Here is a 25509-nt window from a genome sequence, read left to right as displayed (position 1 = left end):
CAGACGCCTTTTGGGTCAAAACTGTGATTTAACTAACTACCACCTTTTGGGTTCCACGCTGCAACAGGTTAGCCAAATGATACACTGGTAGCTATTGCATATTGTTGTAAATTACATCATGTATTTCAAGATAAAAATTATATGGCATGGAAAGTATAAATGGTTCCTGATAGCTATAAAAAAAAATAAAAAAAAATTACACATAGGCTCTAAAGGCTTCAAATTAAGGGCTTACAAACTCTTTAACTGGTTGCAAGATAGGAATTTCATTGGACTGAACACTACATTTAGATATTGTAAGATCTAGTTCTTGCAGTATGATGAAACAAGGTAGCTTCAGGTATTGTATTATGGCAATTATTAGCTTAAAACAATGTTCAGAAACTCCACAGACATAACCCTTTCCCAGGAAAAATAAAAGCAAAATGATAAAACTGTAACTCTTGTAATTATTCCCTTTCCCAAGACTAAACTCAAAGCAAAATGATAAAACTAACCCCGTGTAGTTATTCACCAACTCATAAATACAGAACAGCACGATAATTAAAAATTATATACAGTGTACAGTATATATTCAAAGTTATGTCACTTGGGAGCTCAGACAAATATTGGGATAATCAAGAAGTTACATATAATTATGAAGCAGTTTTAAATTTGGGAATGGAGCTGGACACCAACAGAATGCAACAATCAAACCCTGATGAAGATGTGGCCAAGAGACCTGAGGCCTGTGTCCAGTATGGTACAGGCAAACCCTGATTTACGATACCCCTATGTGCGATACCCCGGATTAGTGACAGGGGTAGAAATACCACCCTACCCCACCTATCGTGAGCCTACTCCAGGTTTTGAGATGGGTATTGCACCCTACCTCGTGATGACGACCAGGACTGGACATGGACTTAGCCTACAAGAAGTAGCTAAGTGATGAGAGGTGTTTGAAATTTTCTGACCTATTTTTTATGATTTTCAAATTTTATTTGTTGGTTTTAGGGAGTTATTAACAGGTGTTAGGCTTAGGTTAGCTTCTTTTGCAGATGTCTGGCCATTTAGAATGGCTTTTTTTATTTTTTTATTTTTTTTTTTTTTGGGTGAGTTTAGGACTTGGTTGGGGGGGAGGGGGGAACCCAAGGTTTGAAAACCCATCCCTATACTTTACATGTTAAATTGTCCCTGATTTACGATACCCCACCCAGCGATGAGTTTTTACTTAACCAATTGCATCGTTAAACCGGGATTTACCTGTATCAACATATGAAACAAAGGCAATTAACAAGTTATTTGTAAATAATTTAAGCTCACTGTGACCATGGTTTGTGTTCTGTACTATATAAAAACATCCTTCAAACTCTTCACCTTCCCCCATGAATATGCACACATGAGCAGGGATAGCCCAGCTTGGGGTGGCATGGGGGTGAGGGGTCACCACCCCAATGTTTGTTTCTGAGTTGGTTAAAAATGGGGTAGGCTTTCTTTTATTTTTATTTATTTTTTTTACATAATAGGAAAGGTCTCCAAAAGGAACAAAAATCTTTTTATTTTACATAAGTTTTTCCTTTCATATAATTATACAGTATATTTAGGGGACAATACAAAATACTCGTTTCCCTCCTGTCAGGAGAATCGTCTAAGCCAAAATCAAGTACGGTACCACATTAATCAAGGTGCCTTGATCTGGACCTCCTTCACCCACAGAATTGTGGCAAGGGGGTGGGAGGTCGGGGCAAAATTGTATGCACTTCTACTACTGGTCTGGTCGTAAATAACTCCAAATGTCATGAATGGGTGAATTAGTTTAATCAGACTACTAAATAATTTGCATAGTGTTTATTTTCTTGTCAACAATAATTCAGGCTTGGGTCCAGGTTTAGGTGGCTTCAAGTACAAGCAGGGATGGCCTGGCCTGGGGGGGAGGGAGGTCACCCCCAATACTCGGCTATGAGTTGATCAAATGTTCACACAGTTGGTAAAAAAAAAAAAAAAAATGCTTTTCCAACAAATGAAGTAGAGTATATAGTGAAGTGCAATGAATATTCACAGTAAAATCATCAGTGTGTGTGTGTGTGATATATATACCAGTATACATATACACATGTACTGATATGTATGTATATATACATACCGGTATTATCCTAAGGCTATTTTTTATTCTTAAAATACCATAAGTGCAATATCTCCTTTGTTGGTCAAATATGTTCAAGTTGGTCAAATAAGGGGCAAGCTGGTCAAATAAGGGGTGAGTTGATCAAGTATGCAGCAAGTTGGTCACAACTGTCACCCACCCCTCATCACAAACTCCTCAGGCCATCCTTGCAAATGAGGTCAGACAGTCTTAAGCTCTACCCTGTATCCTGAAAGTGGGAGAAATCTAGATATGTGAACCATGCATAATTAACAGAAACAGGAGTGGAAAATCTGGACTTGTGGAAAGTGGTCATTTGCAGCCATGACAAGTTTGTCCAACTCATCCACCTCTGGACACAAGTTGAGTGTGGCAAAGGCTAAGTGCAACTGTGAAGGCTGTTGGTTTAATGATAGTGGCGTGAAATAATAATACAAAATTCATCAATCATATACCGTACGGTACAACAAAACCCTTATGATGAAATGGAGGCATTTTGTAACTAACTTCCACAACATAGTTAACTTCAGGGATGAATATACAATCCCTTCATACTAAGAACTTATTAACATTAAGCACTACCGTAAAAGCAAATGACAAGATGGGAGGAGGAATACTGGTTAAACTGCCAATGACTAATGGGCAAGGAGTAACTATGGTTATGTCGTGGCAAGTTTGTCATCCGCTGTTAGGATCGGCAGAACTGGAACACAAGTACTTTTGCCCTTGGTTTTCCTTCAGCATTTCACTGTTATATATCACGCATTTAGTTTAGCATGTATATTTTATTATCCAACTCAAAACTGGCACGATATAATGACAGTGGCAAAGAGGATTAGCCTTCCTGTTTATTAGATATGACTGGTTCTAATAATGCTGCTAGTAATCAAAAGGCACAGATTACGTACCGGAGCTCCTTTACAATGAATGGCACTGGTGATCCGACGAGACTGTTCTCAAGGTAATACGGAGTAAGAGCCCCCTGTTGTACTGTACCTCATGAAGAAGAGGGACTCGGCTCCAATCTACCTTTATTTTTTAGGAGTTTTACGCTTTGTATCACCAAACAAACACCATCATCGCGTGAACCAACCCACTCACTTCACACAGAGACCACCAATTCACTCATATATTTCCGTCTGCCGGTGTACTACCAAAACTTACGAGAACACAGTTTTGTATACCAAGTACCCGAGTTTGACACTACACCGTCCGCTTTCCCTTTCACATCTGTTTACACCAGATTCCAATGTTAATACTGTCATAATAAACCTCATTCTTTTCTCGTTTACCGTACTACGTCTGTTATATTTCAGCTTATTAATGTTTTCGTGATTTGTAATGTTTGTCTATTCACGCACTTACTTCCTAATGTGCGATATAAAAAAGTTTTTAAAAGACCTTCAGCGTAGTTTTTTCCCTACGACACAAACAAGAAGCACATTGATTGGCTGTAGCATCAAACGTGGTAAGCGGCTTATTATTATATGTAATGCATTTAATGTGACTGTATTCGCATTTCTCTCAATGGGATAAATAGTGAATATGCATATTCGTAATTTCCACAGACTACCTCTCCATGCCTCTTCACATCAAAGCGCCCGGTTTGCTTAACCGGTAAAATATTTAAATTAAAAGTTACTAAAATTAAGTTCGTCAACTCTTCCAAACTTTCTGAATTTTCATTGGCAGTTCACCGCACAGGGCCATTATGCAACCAAGATCGTGATTGGGCGGTTTTTGCGGGAAACACAAAATGGACCAATCAGGGGTACAGATCGCCTCCCTATGCTTTCTCTATGGAAGAACGCCGTCGACTAGCCCGTGGGACCTTTGCGTTCAAGTGTACCCTTCCAAAGGTATAGTAATTACTCACTTATTTCAATTTGGCCTTTAGTAATTAGGCCATCGCGAGAATCCTCGAGGCTGGGACTATCAGGTTTACCAAGTGTGATATTCTAATTCCTTTTGTCTTGACTTAAATTTCCTAAAACTTCAGAGCGTCCTCCTTTAACCCTTGCAATGGCAGCCATAAAACAAAGTGGGAAGCCAATGATCGTAGGTAGATTTAATTGCTAATAAGCGGCTTAATTACCCAGTGTGATTAATGGATCCTGTAGGTGGCGGATTATGGCAGGGGAGTGTGACGGGTGCCATAGTAGACCAGGGAATGAAGTGAGGGAATGGAGTGGTCTCGGCCTGGCGGCATTGCGGGAGTTACATGTTCACCCTCTTATGCGTTCGAATCCATAGGCCATGTAATTACAGTCAAGTAGAAACTGTGTTTTATTTGTAGTTTAGACCTTATATTACTACCACTTAACTTTTTTTTTTTAATCTCATTTACTTGTTTGACCTAACAACTTGTGTGGCGGTGTAATATGTGCAGTTTACATGAGTGTTAAATGATAGTCGAAGACGTTGGTCATGAATGAGGAGGCCTCAAGCCATTTCAGATTTTTGTGGTCGTCTCAGAATACGATGGACAAAAGTGGCTGAACACCGTGTCAAGGTTTGAATGAAGACGTGTCAGCCTGTCAGGTCTCTTGACACGGAATATGTACAATAACATATAATAATCTGGTGGTTTAATTGCATTTTAAGATGCTGGTGAAGAATGTATTGCTGCGTGCAAGTGCTGTAAGATTCAGGAATATCTGTTAAGCTGTTATCAGTTTTTCGATTAATTTATATAACTTCAGACTTTTGGCCTTTTGACAGATGACTGAAAACCACTCGTCATATTACCGTGGCACTTGAAATTATATTACCAGGGGACATTTTTCCAAGCATTAATAACAACACATGAAAGCTGGAAATTACCAACAAATTTTATACAGATACGGTATTCACAGATGGCTTCTGGTAGTAAGCAGCTAAAGTAAGGTAATATATCTTAGATTAGCAGCTCAAGAAGGGAATAACACAGTAAGACAATACACTGTTTCAGGCTTAAATTGTATTTATGGTGGGTTAAATATACTGATAAGGCAACTACTGTACAGTACTTTTTTTTTTTTTTTTTTTTTTTTTCCCACCGATATCATTTAGCAAAATGGGTTATAATGTGAAGAGAATCTAGACATGTTGTGGATTTTTCCAATGCATGGAGTAGAAAATTCACTTCCCTTAGTCATTACATGGAGAAAATTTTGCAGTCAATGAGAGCCAGTGACATTTTAGAGATGCATAACCAGACTAAGGATTTACGCTTATTAAATCCAGTCATTTTTGCCTTGAAATATGTATGCCATTCATTTTTTACCTTTGCTTAATTTGCACATTTTTTAACCGTTCCTTACTGTGATGCCTTATACAGTACAGTACCATATATTCTTCATACTACAGTATCAGACAGTTTTATTAAGCTGTGAAATAATGTCTGTTAGTAGCAGCATACTGAAGAAAATGAAGTGCCCGTCTAACAGTCTAACTCCTCCAGTTTGAGGAATCCTAAGATGAATAGAATTATCCGGGGATTGGAGATGAAAGATAAAAGATGACATTTTCAGGCAGAAACGGCTTTCATGGATTTGGAGAAAGCATATGACAGGGTGGATAGACAAGGATTGTGGAAAGTATTAATATATGTTGTAGATGGAAAGTTGTTGAATGCTGTGAAGCGTATGTATGATGGTGCTAAGGCTGCAGTGTGTGTGGATGGTGAACTAAGTGAATTTTTCTCTTTGGAGGTTGGGTTGAAACAGGGATGTGTCATGTCTCCATGGTTGTTCAATCTGTTCATGGATGGGGTAATAAAAAAGGTACAAGGTAGGATAGTGTAATAAAAAAGGTACAAGGTAGGATAGTGGATGTTGGAGTGGCCCTGGTGAGAGAGGATAGTGTTTGGAAACTCCCTGTACTGTTGTTTGCAGATGATACTGTGTTGTTAAGTGAAGACGAAGCAACACCAGCCTCTCCGTAGAAACTACACACAAAGACTTGGGTATCTTGGTTGACAGTTCACTGAAATTTCATTCACATATAAGAAATACTGTAAAAAAGGCAGCAGGCCTGTAAAATAATTTATTAAAGTCCACCCTCTGTCGAGAACGAGCTTTTATGTTGACTTTATTCAAATCCCACATCAGACCCATCATGGAGTTTGGTTCCACTGTATGGAACATAGGCTACCACGGAGATCAGAGGCTCCTGGAGTCTGTACAGCGCAGATGGACTAAGTAAATCAATGGCCTGTCCGAACTCAGTTATGCTGACTGTCTGAAAAACCTGGGCCTGTATTCTGTAAAAGGGAGACTGATCAGAGCTGACCTCATTAAATGCTGGAAAATCTTTCATTGCCAGTCCCCAATTGCACTGCCTGAGCTTTTTTCTCTTCCTTCATTAACTCACACCAGGGGCCATAGATTTAAGGTGGCCAAGCCCCGCACCTCAGCCGAGTGTAGACGCAGGTTTTTCAGCATCAGATGTATAGATCTCTGGAACTTTCTTTCAGATGATGCTATTAGTGCTGGCTCAGTTGCATCATTTAAAAATTCCCTCCACTCACAACTAGGTCACATCCTGTTCAACTAAACTGAATAACTACGATTCATAATTTGAAGTCCTTCAAGTAGTGCAACTACCGTGCATATGGCACAAAACTCAGCCCCTAATCAATAGCCTATTCTGATGATGATGTATATAGGAAACGGGGCTGGCGTGCCAGCAAGTATGGGCTGCCCTACTTCTTGAAAAGCAGATTCCTACCGAGCCATACTGTTAATTGTATTAGGGTAGCCAACCAGGTGAGTAAACCAGGTGAGCTGCAAGGCTTGGTGGGTGAGTTTGGGAGAGTGTGCAAGAAACGGAATCTAAAGGTGAATGCAGGGAAGAGTAAAGTGATGTCTTTGAGAGAGGTGAAGTCAGTGAATGTATAGCAAGGTTGGATGGTGAGGAATTGGAAAATGTGAGTACATTTAAGTACTTGGGTAGTGTGATGAGTAAGGGTGGAGGTTTGGAGGGTGAAGTGCTTGAAAGGGTACAGCAGGGAAGAAAGGTTGCTGGTTCTTTGAAAGCAGTGATAAGAAACAGGGAAGGGAGCATGGAAGTGAAAAAGTTACTACATGACAGTATTGTGATACCAACTCTAACGTATGGAAGTGAAGCTTGGACGTTGTTGGAAGGACACAAGTCAAGAGTGAGAGCAGTGGAAATGAGTTATTTAAGAGGAGCTTGTGGAGTCACATGGAGAGACAGACTGACGAATGAGGATAGAAAGAAGCGTTGTGGTGTGGATGTGATAGGAAGTGTTATGAGGAACACACTGAGGTGGTTTGGCCATGTGGAGAGGATGAACGGTGAAAGACTGACGAAGAGAGTGTATTTGAGTGAGGTGGAGGGGGGAAGAGGGAGGGGGAGGCTGAGAATGAGATGGAGGGATGGGGTGGAGAGGTATATGAGAGAGGGGTGTGTGAGTTGGGAGCAGGGCAGTGAAATGGCGGGGGACAGGACGACGTGGAGGCGATTTGTTTGTGGCCACCCCAAACGGGATTGAGGCATCTGGCAATAGATAGATAGATAGAAACGGTTAAGTTTTGTCCTTTTTTTTTTTTTTTTTTTTTTTTTTTTTTTTTTTTTAAGCTACCGTAATTGTTTTGCATTTATGATACATTTACACAGAGCCTATACTGGGTAAGGGTGTTAAAAGTTGTATTTTGACAACTTGCATACATCAGGTATTATCTTTCATTTACATGTTAGCAAGGAGTGTAGGTATCAGGGCCACTATGTTTTATTTATATATATATATATATTAAATGGGTCAGCCAATGCCTTATTGTAAAATCAGTCTTTCTTCACAGAATCAGCATGCCTCGTGCCAAATTAGTGGATACCAAGCCTCGTGGAAGGATGTCAGCTTATGCCTTCTTTGTGCAATCATGCCGGGAGGAACACAAAAAGAAACACCCCGATGAGAATGTTATCTTCTCAGAGTTCTCTCGCAAATGTGCTGAACGCTGGAAGGTAAATAAGATTTCAAGAATCATCTTGTGTTGGGTGATAAAAATGTTTTAGCTGGTCTGCAAATGTGTAGAGCACTGGAAGGTAACTCAGGTTTATTCTGCTGTTGCTCTCCAAACAATTTTATTCATCATAGGATATATGTTACTTTTCAAACTGCAAGAGTTAACCAAACCCATGATTAACCTTTTCATTATTGAAGGGAAAATAAGGTGTATAGAAAGGAGCAAAATTAAAATACATATCAGACTGGTCAGATATACTGTAGACAGTACACCCTCGGTTCAACGAACTAATTGGTACCAGACTCTTGACGTCAAAGTCAAACATCATGTTGTTCGATAATTTCCTAGACATCATGGCTTTTACTGAACAAAGATCGTTAAATGTTGTGCATCATTTGGCCATACACTCATACACAGTAACATACAGCAAGGTCTATATGGTTCTTTTCTCAATAAATGCTCTATTTATGGCTTTTCTCGCAATGCTGGTCACCCAGAGACTGATGTGGCATTCTGCAGAATGCGGAGAAGCATGCATGTGTGTGTGTGTGTAGGGACACCACACTGGTTGATGTTTCCCACAAGCCCAAAACGAACGAAAATTCATTAAATGAACATAACATTCGGCCAGCTCAAGGTGGTTGTTAACCCGTGGATTGCACGCCACCGCTCAGGTTGGGTAGCGTCACATTGCAAGCCACAGCTTAGGCTGTGCTGGCTGTGCATCACTGCTAACTACTCCACCCCTAACCAAACTTACAAAAGGCGCTACGCAAAGACGGAGAGAGAGAGAGAGATTTTTTTCTTTTCACCAGATGATGCCTTGCATGTTTATCTTCAAGTTTATGATAAACAAGATTTTTTTTTTTTTTTTAACTACTCCTGTAAGTAAACATACACATGGCCCTAAGCAGAGAGAAAGAGAGATACCGGTATTGTTTCTTTTCACCAGATGATGCCCTGGATGTTTATCTTCAAGTTTATAATAAACAAAAACTAAAAAGAAAAAGGTTTTTCTTCAATTTTTGCACACCGAGGGGGGTGTGAGGGTGTGAGTTGGGAGCAGGGCAGTGAAATGGCGGGGACAGGGTGACGTGGAGGCGATTTGTTTGTGGCCAACCCGAACGGGATTGAGGCGTCTGGCAATAGATAGAGATGGATAGATAGACCACGGGGTGCGGGAAAAAAAAAAAAAAAGGGGGGGTAATTGCACAGTCCACTGGTTAAAAGAGGGATCTGCACATCAAAGAGTTTACTGCATATGTATCTGGTTGAAATCAGTTTAATTTTGTGTAACTGAAAATATTCTTGAGAAATTAGTGCTGAGTTGTACATTGTTACGTTTTCTAGGTTTATGCAGAAATGAAAAGTATTGGGGAGAGTGGAATGTATCCCTTGTAAGGTCTTGCCTGGATTTTAAAAGCTTGAAAAATGTGTGAATGATTGTTTGGCCCATTTCATGTAACACATTGATTGTTTTCCCATTTTATACTTTCTTGTTTCTTGTTTCTTATTTCAAACACAAAGATGCACATACATATAAGTGGTGTAGAGGAAACGGGGATCGAGTGGAAAGAAGCCTGACTGATTACGTGCATGTAGAGAGGTCGATGATAGGAATGGTTGCTGATATGAGAGCTGTGAGAGGACGATGTGGAGGTCTGTCAGATCATATGATCATTGTATGCAAGATCAAGCTGAGAGGAGTGAGGTGGATCAAGAGAGAGAGGAGCAGTGAGAGAGAAAGACTGTTAGTTGAGAAGCTGAGGATCAAAGAAATGGCAGATGATTACAGGACCAGAGTAGAAGATGTGTTAGAATTACTGAATTGGAATGAAATGGATCTGTACAGACTGTGGAATGCATATAGGGATTGCTTAGTTAGGAAAGCTAAAGTGGTGTGTGGTGTGGCAAGAGTATCAACAAAAAAGAAGGGTATGGCATGGTGGGATGAGGAGGTTGAGAGAGCAGTGGAGGAAAAGAGGAAGAAGTGGCTAAAGTGCTTACAGGATAGGGGTTCAGTTGAAATAAGAACTGAGTATATCGAGAGCAAGAAGCACTTAAAGAGACAGTGAAGAGGAAAAAGGAGGAGGTAAATGATGATCTGGGAAGAAAAATGAATGTGAACTACTCTGAAAATAGGAAGTTATTCTGGAAAGAGGTGCGGAAATGTAGAAGTGAAAGCGAAAAGAAATGTGATGGTGTGAAGGATGCAGGTGGTAGGTTACTAACCCATGGAGATGAAGTAAGGACCAGATGGAAAGAATATTTTGAAAACCTGATGAATGGGAATAGAGAGAGCAGAGTGGCTATAAACATGATTGGTTTTGGGTGTGTGCAGAGAAGGAATGCTGTGCCAGGAGACGTGACACTCGCACAGGTGAAGAGTGCTGTGAAATGGCTGAAAAATGGGAAAGCAGCTTGGGTTGATGAGGTGTATGCAGAGATTCTTAAGTTTAGTGGAGAGAATGGAATGAAGTGCTTGTTAGATATGTAAGAAGGCATGGATGAGTGAAACTGTGCCTGCAGAGTGGAAAAAGGCTGTGATTGTACCCCTGTACAAAAACAAAGTTGAGCGAAGTGAGTGCAAGAATTATCGTGGCATAAGTTTATTGAGTGTGGTAGGGAAGGTATATGGAAGAATTATCATAGAGAAAGGAAGAGAGATATCAGAAGTCCTAGTGAGTGATGAACGGAGTGGCTTTCGGAGTGGCAGAGAATGTGTGGATCAAGTATTTGCAGTGAGACAGGTAACAGAGAAGGCTTGTGAAAAGGACCATAAGGTGTTTATGGCATTCATGGATCTGGAAAAAGCATACAACAAACTGGACAGAGAGGGATTGTGGAAAGTTTTGCGCATGTATGGTGTAGATGGTAAGCTGTTAGGTGCTGTCAAGAGTTTTTATGATGGTAGTGAAGCAGGTGTAAGGGTTAATGGGCATCTAAGTGAGTGGTTCATGATCGGTGTGGGCATGCGACAAGGTTGTGTGATGTCCCCTTGGTTGTGCAATATACATATATGGATGGGGTGATGAGATAAGTAAAAACACGAGTAATGGAGAGAGGGATGGCGCTCGTAATGAATGGTGATGGATGGAATATCTCAAATTTGTTGTATGCTGATGATGCAGTACTGCTTGCAAGTACCGGACAAGAACTTGGTAGGCTAGTGCAGAGTTTTGCTGATGTCTGTGAACGTCGTGCCTTGAGAGTAAATGTAGAGAAGAGTAAAGTGATGGTTTTTGAGAGAGAAGGTGACTCCCAGTGTGACGTCACAGTGAATGGAGAGAGACTGGAATTGGTGAGAGAGTTCAAATACTTGGGTACAGTGATAGAAAAGAGAGGAAAATGTGCAAAAGAAGTTGAAAGTAGAGTGACACAAGGGAAAAAAGTGACTGGTGCAATGAAGGCCTTGATAAGAAACAGAGGCTTGAGTGTTGCAGCTGCATGAGGCTTACATGAGGGAGTGTTAGTGCCAACTCTAACACATGGGTGTGAGACTGTGGTGTTGCATGAAAATGAAAAGTCAAGAGTAAGAGCAGTGGAGATGGGACTGCTGAGGAATGTATGTGGAGTACAGAGGGTGGATAGGATACGAAATACTGCGATTCGTGAAAGGTATGGAGTGAGGAAGTCAGTGGACACCAGAATCGAAGAGAGTGTCCTGAGATGGTATGGTCATGTGGAAAGAATGGTTAACAATAGAGTGGTAAAAAAGGTATACCTGAGTGAATTTGAAGGAGGGAGGAGGCGAGGTATGCCAAGAAGAAGGTGGAGAGATATGGTAGATGAGTGTGTGAGGAAGAGAGGTTTGGAAGTCAGTGAGGCTAGGGAACTGACAGGAGATCGAGCTGGCTGGATGAATTTTGTGAGGAGAAGTGCGTGATCAGGGATTTTGGCACCCCTTGTGAGCATGGTAGCATCCGGATTGTCTCAGTCAGATATGCTGTGTGAAGCTGGTGAATGTTTTTGGCGTATCCGGTGGAGCCAGGATTCCGGGGTTTGAATGATGAGTGAATGGAGGTGTGGTCTATTTGGATTGGGCAAGTTTGTGCTGTCTGGACATTGCTACTCCTCACCCTGCCCTTGGGTGGTAAAGGAGGTCCGGATGATGATGATGATGTTCCTTGTTTCTGGATTCTACCTCATCCCATCCATAGGTGGGGAAAAAAGTTTAGGATGATGATGATAGTTGTTCAGTGCCTGCAAGTTATCATGTACCTCTGTCCAGTTACTGTACTGTATTATTTCTCTGTCTATCTATCTATGGCCAGAAGCCATAATCCCGTAAGGGGTGGCCATTTGACTTTGAGTTATTGGTTTTACGGAGAGGGGCACTAACCCTCCACCAACCCACTTGTTGACATGTAGGGAGCATGTATGGTTTGGTTATATGATTACCACCCAGCGTTGTAAATGGTTTCTTGGCTTACAGCTTGTCACTCAGTGTAAAGCCACCTGTAAAGGAAAGAAAAGCAGTAAGAAGTGACAGGAAAGATGGGAGAAATAGGAAGAGTGGAGGGCAGGCACAGAAAAAGAATGATAAAGGCTAAGGAAAAAGTAGGCAGCAGTACATCAAGTGGGTGGATGATGGCCAAGTCATATTAAAGTATGAGAGGAAGTGGGATTTACATTAAAAACTATGTAGGTTATATTACTAAGTGTTGGGTAAGGTATGAAAACAAAGGTTCTTACCATACTCATTTTATTTTTAATCACAGGCCACAAGGCAGACATCAACATGAACAGTTCTTCAGTTCGTTGCATAGTATCAGTAACTGGTAAATATGTGCAGGATACCTGTGATGGTTTGTGCCATGAAACCTGTTTATTTATTTATTTATTTATCTGCTTATGATACAGTATTGATTAATATAGGAAGTTAGTATTTTTGCATCTGGGCGGCAAGCTTTGTCAGTCACCCTCACTTAAAATTCTGGGACTGAGTAGCTTTGCCCTGGGCCTCAGCACTCCTGATGGCTCGGAAAAGTATTTAAGGATGGATTGAAAGAATTTTTTGCTAGTATTGGAGAGAGGCAGTTCTGTCATGGCCATATTCCATCACGAAGGAGCAAGATGTCGGAGATGATGATGGTAATGACCTTGATGATGATGATTGTTCAAAATTTCTTCATTTTTTCAGCTTCCATATACAGTATTTGTGATGTGTGATTGTAGGCTTTATTCTAGGTGGCATAAGAGGCTTCGTTGCATCCTGTCCTCAGTGATTTATTCTGCATATTACACTAACATTCCCTTGTATGCTAATAGAGTTTTAATATCAATATGAGAAGATTGAGGTTTAATGTGCAGAAAAATAACCAAGGAAAAGGTGCTAAGGAATATTTGTGGCTGCGTAGAATACTGTATGATCAGATATGTTGGCAATTTGTCCATAGCTTTATTACTTTAATATTTCATACTTAGTGGCAAATTATTATTATTATTATTATTATTAGGGAGTGGCCCTAGTGAGAGAGGGTATTGTTTGGAAACTCCCTGTACTGTTGTTTGCAGATGATACTGTGTTGTTAAGTGCAGACGAATGGGAGCTGCAAGGCTTGGTGGATGAGTTTGGGAGAGTGTGTAAGAAACGGAATCTAAAGGTGAATGTAGGGAAGAGTAAAGTGATGGTCTTTGAGAGAGGTGAAGTCAGTGAATGTACAGTGAGGTTGGATGGTGAGGAAATGGAAAATGTGAGTACATTTAAGTACGTGGGGAGTGTGATGAGTAAGGATGGAAGTTTGAAGGGTGAAGTGCTTGAAATGGTGCAACAAGGAAGAAAGGTTGCTGGTTCCTTGAAAGCAGTGATAAGAAACAGGGAAGAGAGCATGGAAGTGAAAAAAGTTGGTGCATGACAGTATTGTGATACCAACTCTGACGTATGGAAGTGAAACTTGGACATTGTTGGAAGGACACAAGTCAAGAGTGAGAGCAATGGAAATGATTTATTTAAGAGGACCCTGTGGAGTCACATGGAGAGACAAGCTGACAAATGAGGGTATAAAGGAACGTTGTGGTGTGGATGTGGATGTGATAGGAAGCGTTAGGAAGAACACACTGAGGTGGTTTGGCCATGTGGAGAAGATGGAGGGTGAGAGACTGACAAGGAGAGTTTATGTGAGTGAGATGGAGGGGGGGGGGGAGGGGGAGGCCGAGGATGAGATGGAGGGATGGAGTGGAGAGGTATATGAGAGAGGGGGGTGTGAGTTGCGAGCAGGGCAGTGAAATGGCGGGGGACTGGGCGATGTGGAGGCGATTTGTTTGTGGCCACCCCGTATGGGATTAAGGTGTCTGGCAATAGACAGATGGATAGAGTATTATTATTATGGCACCTGGTGGTTTAGTAGGTAATTACAGTGCCCCAGTCGTATTGAGCTGGTGCAGGTATATATCCATTGGGTGGTTGGGGTTTATTGCTTATGTAATGCCACTCAGGTATGAGTGAGGCTGGTCACTCTTATCTTAAAGGTCAGGACCAACTTGCCTAGTCCCGGGCTTCTACGCTCCTCATGGGGCAACGTAGGATTGGATGATGTATGGAGTATTTTTTATACCAGTAGTGAAGCATAGTCTTCCATGATGATTTTAAGTTCTTCATACTGAGTAGACTAACCAGATCCAACTGCACCTTAAGAAGGAACCTGTTGTGAGTTCTCTAAGTGTTGTCAACTCTTGGAAAAATCATTAGGGGGCAGCATTGATGGGCAGATTTAAGGGCAACTTGTAAAATAATACGTAATAGATTTCAGTGATGGGCAAAATGTATAGATTTACATATATCTGCCAATGTTCACATATATATATATATATATATATATATATATATATATATATATATATATATATATATATATATATTATATATATATATATATATATATATATATATATATATATATATATATATGCTGTTGTGGAAGAAAGAATGGTTGCATCCTAGAACCCATCACTTTGGTTCTGGCCATTTCAGTACTACTCCATCCCATCCCTGAGTGGGAGTAAAAGGTCAGAATGATGATGAAAGCGTAAGTTTTTTTTCTTGGGATTACAGACCATGACAGAGAAGGAAAAACAGCGCTTCTATGACATGGCAGAGAAGGACAAGCTTCGCTATGATGCGGAAATGTTGGGTTACCGGGGTCCTCGCAATCCTCGTGCCTCACGCAAAAGGCGAAACCGCAAAGACCCAAATGCACCCAAGAGAGCCTTGTAAGTACAGTATGTTACACTACAGTTCAGTACAAGACCTGTACAATAATGCCCCCTTTATGTTTTATGCATTAAAAATGGCTACAGAAAATTAGCAGCCAAATGATATCCAAGATTATCATAATGAATCTGCTGTATATGCTGTACTAAAAGATGCAGTAGAACTCAAGCCAGCTTTATGTAGCACTTCAGTGTTGTAATATTCACGATTTACTCTTGAAGGAAAGTTGTCATCATCCCAACTTTTTCCCCTCCAAGGCTGGGGTAAAGTAGGGTCCATAAAGTGAGAAATGAGAAAAACATGATGGTGAGAAGTAATTAACAGCATGCTTAGTGAAATGGGCCACACGTTAGCTAATTCATTCATTGTTCAAAAATCCAGAATCCTAACTCAGCCTTATAAGTGCAACCATACACACACCATCATGTTACCCACTGGAAAGAACCAGTCCACGAGCTTATGGTTAAAAATAAAACGGGGTTGCCAAGTCCTTGTCATGTACCCCTTCATACATAGTTTATCCAGCCAGCTTAATCTCCAGTTATTTCTTTAGATTCAGCAACCTCCATACACTGCATTCTCACACACTCTTGTACCATACCTCCCACCTGCAAACTCACTAACTATAGGTGTACCCTTTTTACCACCAAGTTTTAATCATCGATTGAAAGCAAGAAAGGTACAGTACTAGATATACTGTACTGGGTATTTTTGCCCTAAATACTATTGATTTCATCATTTTTTATTTCATCTTAGTAAAATTTGTTTTCTGTATCATTTCTGTAAAATTTGTGTTTTCTGTATGTGTAAAGTTTGGGTTTTCTGTATCATTATGGAAAATTCATTCCCAGGAAACTTTTAGGGTAGAAGTAAGAAATACTTCTTGGTGTCGATTCTTTCCTTTCAGACATACTATCCATGTTTAAATACTATATATGAAGTAGAGTTACACTGATATAAAGGTATAGTGCTGGAGGGAGATGCCTTCATGAACTGGCACCAGTATAACAGGACAACTACATCTCTCAGATCCCCCTCTCTCTGTCTGTCAAGGGGGATGGTGGATTGAAAGAGAAGGGTAGCTTCATTGTGCAGTCTACCAGGTTCATGTCCAAATGAATCTGGAGCCAACTACAGTGCAAGATCATTAACAGAAATGAAAACATAAATGTTTCCTAATTGAAGGCATTAATAGGACTCAAATGATTTTTCTCAGGTCTGCATTCTTTTGGTTCTGCAACGACGAGAGACCCAAAGTTCGTGCAGAGAATCCTGACATGGGAGTGGGTGACATTGCCAAGCAGCTCGGGGCAGCGTGGAACAGTGCTACACCTGAGGCCAAAGCAAAATATGAAGCCATGGCAGTGGATGACAAACTCAGATACCAGAAGGTCAGTTTTATGTGAAACAAGTTTTTAAAAACAAGCAGCCTTAATTATTATGGATTTGTGATGTGGTACAAATTATCAGAGCTCTTGGCTCTTGCACTATGCTGCAAACTGGAGGAAGCTATCAGATCAGCTTAATAGGTAGCTAGCAGGGGAACTGGTAGGTAATATTTGTATAATGAACTGTGGACCTAATATATTAATAGAGAATATGAGAAAAGGAGCTTATAACAAGGATTTATTGGGGCACTCACCATCCACTCACTCGATGCAGTGCTGCTTTTGGGTGGCTGCCCTTTCCTCTCTTTCTTCTGTTTTTCCATCCTCCTCCTTTCTTTCCTCTTCCTTCTGTCTACAAGTGACTACACTGAGTGACAAGCCAAATGGTTTCCTGTACACCAGGAAACCATTTATTATGCTGGTTGGTAACCATATAACCAAACTATGATGCCTGGTGGTTTAGTGGTTTTTAAGGCTCTCCAACCAGATTAAGCCTGTGTAGGTTTATATCTAAGGGGTGATTGGAGTTTATTGTTCACATTATGTCACTCAGGGATGAGTGAGGCTGGTCACTCCCTCATAAATGTCACGACCAACTTGTCTAGCCCTGGGCTTAAGTGCTCCTCATTGGGCAACACATGATTAGATTATGTATGTCAGTTTCTGAGCATTTCAAGTGAAAGAAAATTTTTTGCATTTTTTATAACTGACTGTTATCTGTTGGTATTTTCTCTGGATCTGTTGATTTTACTATCCATTCTCTTGTGCAGTTCTTTTTCAACCTTTCAGTAAGTTTTCTCTTGGATGGAGGGTGACAGTTGGGTATGGAAAGTGGTAACTGTGAGCATTGGGTAGGGTTGCAAGAGGCAGACAAGAAAACGACTTGGGAAGAGATCATAAGGTCATAGACTATTACCTCAGGGGTATGGGACTGAAAAGGGAAGTTGGCAGAAATCGAGCATTATGGAGAGCCACCATTAGGTGACCAAGGCTGACACATGCAAACATGTTGGAGCCTTTATAAACCAAATGATGATACACATCATGCTGTTATTCATATCCTCCACACCTAGGAGGAAAATATGGAAGCTGAAAAACCAAGTAGTAAGGGATGCCTTCTATAGCGAGTTGAGGAGTGGTGGCTGAACAGAGAGCAGTAGACAGAGGCGTTAATGAACAGTACAGAGCCCTCAAGAACAATTTCTTGAGAGTTACTGATGTAACATGCGGTTGGACAAGAGGACCACCAAGACATAAAGTAACTTGGTGGCGGGATGAGGGAGTAGAAGCTGCAGTTAAGGTGAAAAGAAGGCTTTTCCGGGAATGGAAGAAGGGTGGTAGCAAAGAGGAATATTTGGCTGCCAAGTAGAGGACTAGAAGAGAGGTATACAGGGCAAAGTCTGAGTCACAGAGACTATTACTTGATAACCTAAATCATGGGGAATGGAAAAATATGATATTTAGGGTGGCAGGTCAGGTGAAGAGGGATAATCGGTATATTATAGGTGAGCAGTGTGTGAAAAATGATGAAGGAAGGGTAGTGGTGAACAGTGAGGATATTAAAGATGCATGGAGAGAGCATTATAACCGGTTGTTGAATGAGGAGTTTGACTGGGACAGGGAAGGTTTGGAGCCAGCAGATCCAGTGTCTGGCCCTTGGCCTTCAATTGATGCTGCTACTGTGAGTGAGGCAATAGGCAGGATGAAGGTGGGGAAGGCAGCAGGTGTGTCTGGGTTGACTGCCGAAATGTTGAAGGCCTCAGGCGATATAGGGGTGAGGTTAGTCACTGACCTGATAAATAGGATTATTTATGAGTGTGTTGTCCCAGATGATTGGCTGAAGAGTGTAATTGTAAATGAGTATAAAGGGAAGGGTGATGACCTGGAAAGAGGAAATTATAGAGGTATAAAGCTTTTAGACCAGATAATGAAGGTAATGGAGAGAGTTTTAGAAGGTATGATTAGAGAAAGAGTGAATATTGATGAGATGCAGTTTGGGTTTATGCCAGGTAGGGGGACCACTGATGCTATATTCATTGTTCAACAGCTTCAGGAAAAATATATTGGTAGGAGAAGGGATCTGTATTTTGTTTTTGTTGATTTGGAAAAGGCCTTTGACAGAGTCCCTAGAGAGGTGGTGAAGTGGGCAATGAGAAAGCTTGGCCTGGAGGAGTGGCTGGTTAGGGTGGTTATGGCTATGTATGTGGGTGCTCACACCCAGGTAAGAGTGAACGGAGTTTTGAGTGATGAGTTTTCCGTGAATGTTGGTGTGCATCAGGGGTCAGTCTTGAGTCCCATGTTGTTTATCATGGTACTTGAGGCCCTCTCACGTGACTTTAGAAACGGACTCCCGTGGGAGATGCTGTATGCTGCAGATTTGGTGTTGATTCCAGAGAACGAAAGGGAGATGGAGGAAAGGTTTAGGAAGTGGAGAGATGGTATGGGGCTTGTATCATCTATCAGTACTGCCAATGTCCAACACTAGTCAGCACTCCTAATCTCTTCTGTACTCCCATCCATTGTTGACAATCAAGCCATTTTTTCCTGTTCTTGACTCCCCTTCATTACCCTCTCCTCTCGCCTGCCCGGCCGTGCTACACTAAGTAAATCTTCCCTGGAATTTTCCACTGATTTCATCCATTGAAATAAACCCTATGCCCTATTCTTATACCAAATAATATATACAAAAAAGAAATAAGGTAAGTGATAGTGCTATACACCTGGAATTGGCTAATTATCACCTGACAACACCTCACGTGCACTTGTTCGCTAATTTTCGCTGTTTATTTCCCCATGAAATATGCCATATAATCTGTTGTCGTAATAAAAATATATATAAGGAGGGAAAGGAGAAGCCTAAGTGATATTTACGTTCACCTGGAACTACCTAATTTATTATGTATTGTCTAGTTTTCCTGCCAATCATTTCATAGCTATATATTAGCAGCTCTCACAAGGCTGACGTTGGCAGTATTGCACTCTCCCTTGGCAGGCCACCAGTATCAGTTTATTGTCGTATTTCAAGGTGAAAGTACATCGAATTCGCGCCTGCTAAATTCCGCCGCATTTTAGCCCCATGCAAAGGGCCCTGTGACCTCTACCCCCTACTAAACCTCGTGTGGAGAGAGGTAAAGGGCTGACAAATGATAGAGAGTGACTACAATCTTTCTGGTGAGTAAAACAGTGCAAGTGGAAATGTAAATAATGTGTAAACAGCAAGTGAAAGCAGTGAATGTAAATATAAGCGAACAGTGGAAAACAGTTTTATAAGTTACTGCAAGTGACAGTGCCCAACACAGTGTAAATAAAATAGAAATGTAAATAATGTAAATAAAATAGAGAACGTAAATAGAAATGTAAATGAGTAGTAATATAAGAATACGAGTATATATACTAAGAGTAATGAAAGTGAAAGTTTCACTCTAGCATGCATGAATACAATGAGTTATGAAAGTGAAGGTGAAAGTGACATTCACTCTCAACGCTAGTATACAGGACGAGAAAGTGAATGCTACATATTTTACTGAAAGAGAAATTGAATGCCTACAGTGACAATAAACTACTATTACTGAAGGAAACATATGGATAAAGACTGTAGATATATATAAGTGTTATATAGTAATAGAAATATAAAGTGTGATGGGTTTTATGAATAATAAATGACTGAATACCAGCGGCGAACGATCGCAAGTGGGAAGGTCATATACGCGCTTGTAATTCTCATTGCTTTCACAGTGTTTTTTTTTGGGGGGGGGGGGGGAGTATGGATTCCAAACTATTTGAGAATCATAGAATAGTGTTTCTAACGATAATATCAGGCTGTGGTAATCATATTACGGGTTGTCGGGAAGTGTAAAGTGGAGACTTCGTTACCCAACTTCAGAGGTCTCCACAAGTCCTACGGTACTCGATGAAGGCTCAACAAACACCCCAGGAGAAAGCTGAAGGTATGTGCCATATGCATATGTGATTTTAATACTCTAGGACTAATAACTGATTTTTGGCAAATATTTTTAGAGAGTCTGTCGGAGTGCGAATATGCCCGTGGGAGCCACAAGTCAAAGCAAAACAAGCCCGCGGTTAACCCTCCCTGTCCCGTCGACGTATGGGTACGTTGCAACATTTTGCATTTGCCAGTCCTGACGACGTATTGGTACGTCGTGCAATTGCAAGGTCCCTAATTTGCACAATTTTCAATTTTCATGTGTGATTTTTCATACGTATACATGGGACACCTTCCTCTATTCCTCTACAAGATGCCAAGCAGGGACAATGCCTTACACCACATAACCTCCCCCCTCCCCCCCTCACGCCATTATCTCGGCAATTCACCTGTTACCAGTGACCTGGCCAGTAAAGACATTCAGGGCCAGAGTGATTCCCCAATCGATGACAATGTGGAGGACAAAGTTTACATAGCATTAGAGGAAGAAACAGTCAGAAATATTGATCAGGTAATGTGGCAAAAGAAGGTCAGGTATGTTGATGAGTTAGTGAGTGAAACAATGCTTATAATGCCTATATTACTGTTTGAAAACCAATATACTCTCGTACTACATATAAATTCGTACTAAGTTAAAAAATAAATACCGTTTATGAGTGGTGTGAAATAGTTACCCTCCCATAGAACTCGTTTTCTTTGGTGCCAGCCTGTTAGAAAACCCAGTCAGGTAAGGAGGTACTGGTACCTGGATTGAGTATTTTAAACCTCAGGTGGGCGATTTCTCTATGAATTTTTGATGTTTCTCACCAAAAGTGGAGGTTTTAGCCAAAAAAAAAAAAAAAAAAATCGAAAATACCTCGGGATTGGGAGGTGTCAGAGGTGCGAAATAGGGAGCTAAGAAAAGAGAGGACTGAATGGAGATGCACATGACAAGGCTTTCTCCTCCCTCCTTTGAATGATGTGTGAATGGAAACATGGCCCATTGGAGTGGGCAAACTTACGCTGTCTGGATGTTGCTACTCCTCACCCTGCTCTAGGGTGGGAAAGGAGGTCTGGATGATGACGATGATTTTTTTTTAATGGGTTGACTGTTACACAGGTGTCTGTGAAGTGTATCTAAGAGAATTATGAAAAAAAAAGTGTATACAGCTGGGCTTTCTTTTGGGAGATGGAGCTAAGATTATGGAAGCTTAGATGATGTGCAAGTGATTGTGTGCCTCATTTCACAGGATTTGCTGTTTGACAGTTCTCCCACTTTTTTTTTTTTTTTTTTTTTTTTTTTTTTGGGTGGGGGGGGGGGGGTCCTGCCCCACTCCATTTCTTTGATAGGAATTAGGGTTCTGTACCTTAAAGTGGTATAAAAGTCAGTGTGTGGATTTATGTATTGGTGAGAAGAGGGAGAGGAGTGCATGAGAGGTATGCAAGGGCAGAAGTAGCTTGAAACTTGCCCATCCCCTGTTGGAGATGATCTCAGGAGAGACCAAGAGATCATTGTCGTCATCCCGACCTCCTCTCCTCCCCTAGTGCTGGGTGAGGAGTAGCAACTTCCATACAGCCCAAGTTTGCCCAGTTCAATGGGCCACGCTTCCATTAACTCATCATTCACGTCCCCAGAATTCTGGCTTTATCTGATATGCCCAAAACTTTCACCGCATTCTGTAGCTTCACCTAAACGTATCCATCTCTTACGTTTAACAAAGAATTGAAGAGAGTGTACTGAGATGGTTTGGTCATGTGGAGAGAATGGATGACAATAGAGTGGTGAAAAAGGTATATCAGCGAATTTGAGGGTGGGAGAAGGCGAGGTAGGCCTAGAAGGTGGAGGGATATGGTGACTTGAGTGTGTGAGGAAGAGAGGTATGGAAGTTGGTGAGGTTAAGGGACTAACAAGAGACCAAGCCAGATGGATGAATTTTGTGCGGGAAGCGCATAACTAGGGTTTTGGCACCCCTTTTTAGTGTGACAGCGTTTGGATTGGCTCTATCAGGTATATGTGAAGCTACAGATTGTGGTGAAATTTTTTTTGGCCTATCTGATGGAGCAATGATTTCAAGGGCTTGAATGATGAGTGAATGGGAGTGTGGCCCATTGCATTGGGTACACATTAGCTGTCTGGATGTTGCTCCTTCTCACCTCTCTCCCTAGGGTAGGAGAGGAGGTCCGAATGATAATGATGATGATGATATCATTTAACAAAGGATCTCTTGTTAGTGATTATTATTTGCTTGATTTTCTTTTTTCACAGGAAATGAGAGCCTTTAAGGAAGGAAATTTTGGAACCAAGAAATCAAGGACTGTAGATGCCAATGAGGAGGAGGAGGAGGAAGAAGAGGAAAGTGAAAGTGAAGAGGAAGAGGAGGAAGAAGAGGAAGAGGATTGAATACATGTTATCTTTAAACCTGAAGTATTATATAATTTTTATTTCAGTTTACAGAAGTGTGATTTTATTTGATTTCTAGAACTGGTTCTTTTAGGAGTCCACAATAAGGGGGACGTGATTAATTGGTGATAAGTCCTGGTACACATTAAATGACAATCCCAATTTGTTTCCCCTTCAATTTATTAGGGTTTTGTTTTAAAAAGGCTAGTGGATATTTTTTCTCAGATGCCAAAGAAAGGATATATTATAATTTTATTGTCAATAGGATGAAAGAAAATTAACTTGAATCCTTGATACTTATTTTCTGTTTACTAATTTATTTTTAGTAGCTTTAGGAACTAATGAATGTTGCACATCTCTTTGTACATATGGTACATATTTTGTGTGGCTGCCCTGTGCAGTCCCTTCAGGGGTCACCATCATTGTACTGAAGTGAACACTTCAGTCAGCTGGGCCCATATTCTTGTTTGCATAATAGGCTCTTCCAGCACCTCTCCTTAACCATTTATTTTGCAGACCACCCATTAATATTATGCTTTGTGCAATTTTGATAATCTGCATAAATAGTAAATGAGATTATTTACATGCCATATGCTGATATAAACTGGTTAGGAAAAGGTGCTAGGGAGCCTCCTTAACCAACAAAAATATGGTCCCTGAGATCCACCCTCATTTTGGTAGTTGTATTTCACCCTCATAGATATTTGTACATCATGTCATACTAGGTCTTGGGATAGTTGGGCTAACTCACTCACACTTCCGTGATTCAAGTTACAAATTGTATAAAATAGAGATATTTATATGAAGAAATGTTCCATTTTATTTTAATCAGTTTGAAACATATGATGTTATGTTAGTGTTTTAGGTCACAGTCAAATATGATATTACAAAGTTTGATGCAGTTTTTAATTAGAATATAATAGAAATATATTTTCAGATATTCTTCACACAAGTGATGGTGAACTTAGCTTACTATTAACCAATCTTCCAACACCATATCTTTTTATTGTTTTGACCTTTTGTATGAAGAGTACAATAAATTCCTTTTGTACACAGACTTTAGTTCTCAGTACCTGTTGTGCAAGTATGATGTAGTTTTGGGTGAAGATGTATATCAAAGGAAAACCAAGTAAGTTAATGGTGAATTTCATCCTTTGGTGGGAAGAGGTCAGGATGATTGTGATGACATCAAGAATAAAATTTCATTAAGATTTCATCATACTGAAGGGATTAATACAGACTGTTACCAACTACTTCATAATAGGTTTTCCACCTAGCAGTAGGAAGAATTAAGTAAACAGGCATCATTGCATCATAGAGGTTGCTTAACCCCAGTCTGTCTGAAGAGAACTGTTAACTGCAGGTAAGCAAGTGCTCCTACGAGGCTGTCTTCATAATCTATGTAGGGTTCCAGCACCCCCTTTGTGGCAGAAAGTACCTCACTGGACTGGACCAAGATCCTTCCCATGGTGAGATGCAGGGAAACAGAAGTCTGGCTCCCGGGTAGGCACCACAACTTCTTCATCCAGGGCACACACTGCCACCATGCTTCATCCAGGGCACACACTGCCACCATACACAGTCTTGATGTTAGTGTCTACCAGTGAGGTTAAATCAGTAAATCTAACTCTATTCCATTCCTACAGTACTTAAAAATCTACTATTTAGTATATATTGGTGGAAAATGTCACTGTTGCTCCAGTGCCACGGCCATCTGAACCAACCCCAGTGGACCAAGAGTAACCACCCATTTAAACTGGGAACTCCTAGATTTTTATGTTCATGGACTAACTGTGTCATGATGGTGAGGTGGCTGTTGTTCAACTATGGTTATGCATGGTCCAGCAAAACTGACATGCATGTAAGCAACTGCCCCTATGAGGTCACCCCAGAGGAGCCCTGTGTTGATTATGTTGTGTCTGTGTCTTAGTGTGGCATATGCTATGCGGTGCTCCATAATGTGAGTTGTGTTAAGTGGGTTTATTTTACAAGCTGGGCATGTGGCATCTGTGATTCAAACCAATCCAAATCTATGCTGATAACTGAGAAGGGGTGGGTGACGCTCTGATGAAAGCCTAGCTAGGTGAACTCGATCAGCTCCATATAATGATACCTCTGATGGGTGGCTGTCAAGAAGTGGGGCAGTTGTGTTCTAAGGTGTTGTTACTGCCCACATGTGAAATAAGTATGTAGGTGTTTCTTCAGTACTAATGCTGGAGTGTCTGGAGGTGTGATGTTTTTAAGAGGGTCTGGTAATATCTGAGGAGATTTTTTTGTGGGTCTATGAGTGCAGTGTGGATGTTATATATTTACAAGGCTGTTGTGTAGAATTGTGTGCCTCTCAAGTTAACATATTTCCTAACATGGAGGACTTTGGTTTCCAACAGTATAAATGAGCTGTGGAAGTGGCATTAGTGAAGCCAGTGATGATGCACAGGGTTGTTCTGCAAGGTATGCAAGGCATTGAAATGGGTTAGGATGGAGTCACATGCTG

The 25509-nt window shown here is 40.8% G+C and overlaps 1 protein-coding gene across 3 annotated transcripts; it reads left to right on the top strand.

Moving 5' to 3' along the window:
• Positions 1-3923: 3923 nt before the first annotated feature.
• On the top strand, positions 3924-24059 carry LOC145398617 (high mobility group protein DSP1-like). Of its 3 annotated transcripts, none has more exons than XM_080271429.1 (5): positions 3924-3981; positions 7927-8089; positions 15146-15303; positions 16521-16695; positions 22881-24059. In XM_080271429.1, the coding sequence occupies exons 2-5, from the start codon at positions 7934-7936 to the stop codon at positions 23013-23015; spliced, it is 624 nt and encodes a 207-aa protein (XP_080127555.1). In that variant the 5' UTR covers positions 3924-3981; positions 7927-7933; the 3' UTR covers positions 23016-24059. The 3 variants fall into 3 exon arrangements, with proteins under 3 accessions (XP_080127555.1, XP_080127556.1, XP_080127557.1); XM_080271430.1 differs by lacking the exon at positions 3924-3981 and adding an exon at positions 4570-4634 and having other exon boundaries at positions 7914-8089; XM_080271431.1 differs by lacking the exon at positions 3924-3981 and adding an exon at positions 4575-4634.
• The last annotated feature ends 1450 nt before the right edge of the window (positions 24060-25509 follow it).

This window comes from Coenobita brevimanus, chromosome 46 (assembly GCF_032717465.1).
Source record: "Coenobita brevimanus isolate Jiangsu-jjx chromosome 46, ASM3271746v2, whole genome shotgun sequence".
In the NCBI taxonomy this organism is placed as follows: Eukaryota; Metazoa; Arthropoda; class Malacostraca; order Decapoda; family Coenobitidae; genus Coenobita; species Coenobita brevimanus.
The sequence above is the reverse complement of the archived record's forward strand: the minus strand, read 5'-3'. Positions and strand labels throughout refer to the sequence as shown.

What these genes read in the sequence shown, in the direction of transcription:
- LOC145398617 (XM_080271429.1), top strand. Translation starts at nt 7,934, where the DNA reads ATGCCTCGTGCCAAATTAGTGGATACCAAGCCTCGTGGAAGGATGTCA. An exon ending in AATGTGCTGAACGCTGGAAG is followed by an intron (nt 8,090 to 15,145) that starts GTAAATAAGATT and finishes TTGGGATTACAG; the next exon opens with ACCATGACAGAGAAGGAAAA. An exon ending in AATGCACCCAAGAGAGCCTT is followed by an intron (nt 15,304 to 16,520) that starts GTAAGTACAGTA and finishes GATTTTTCTCAG; the next exon opens with GTCTGCATTCTTTTGGTTCT.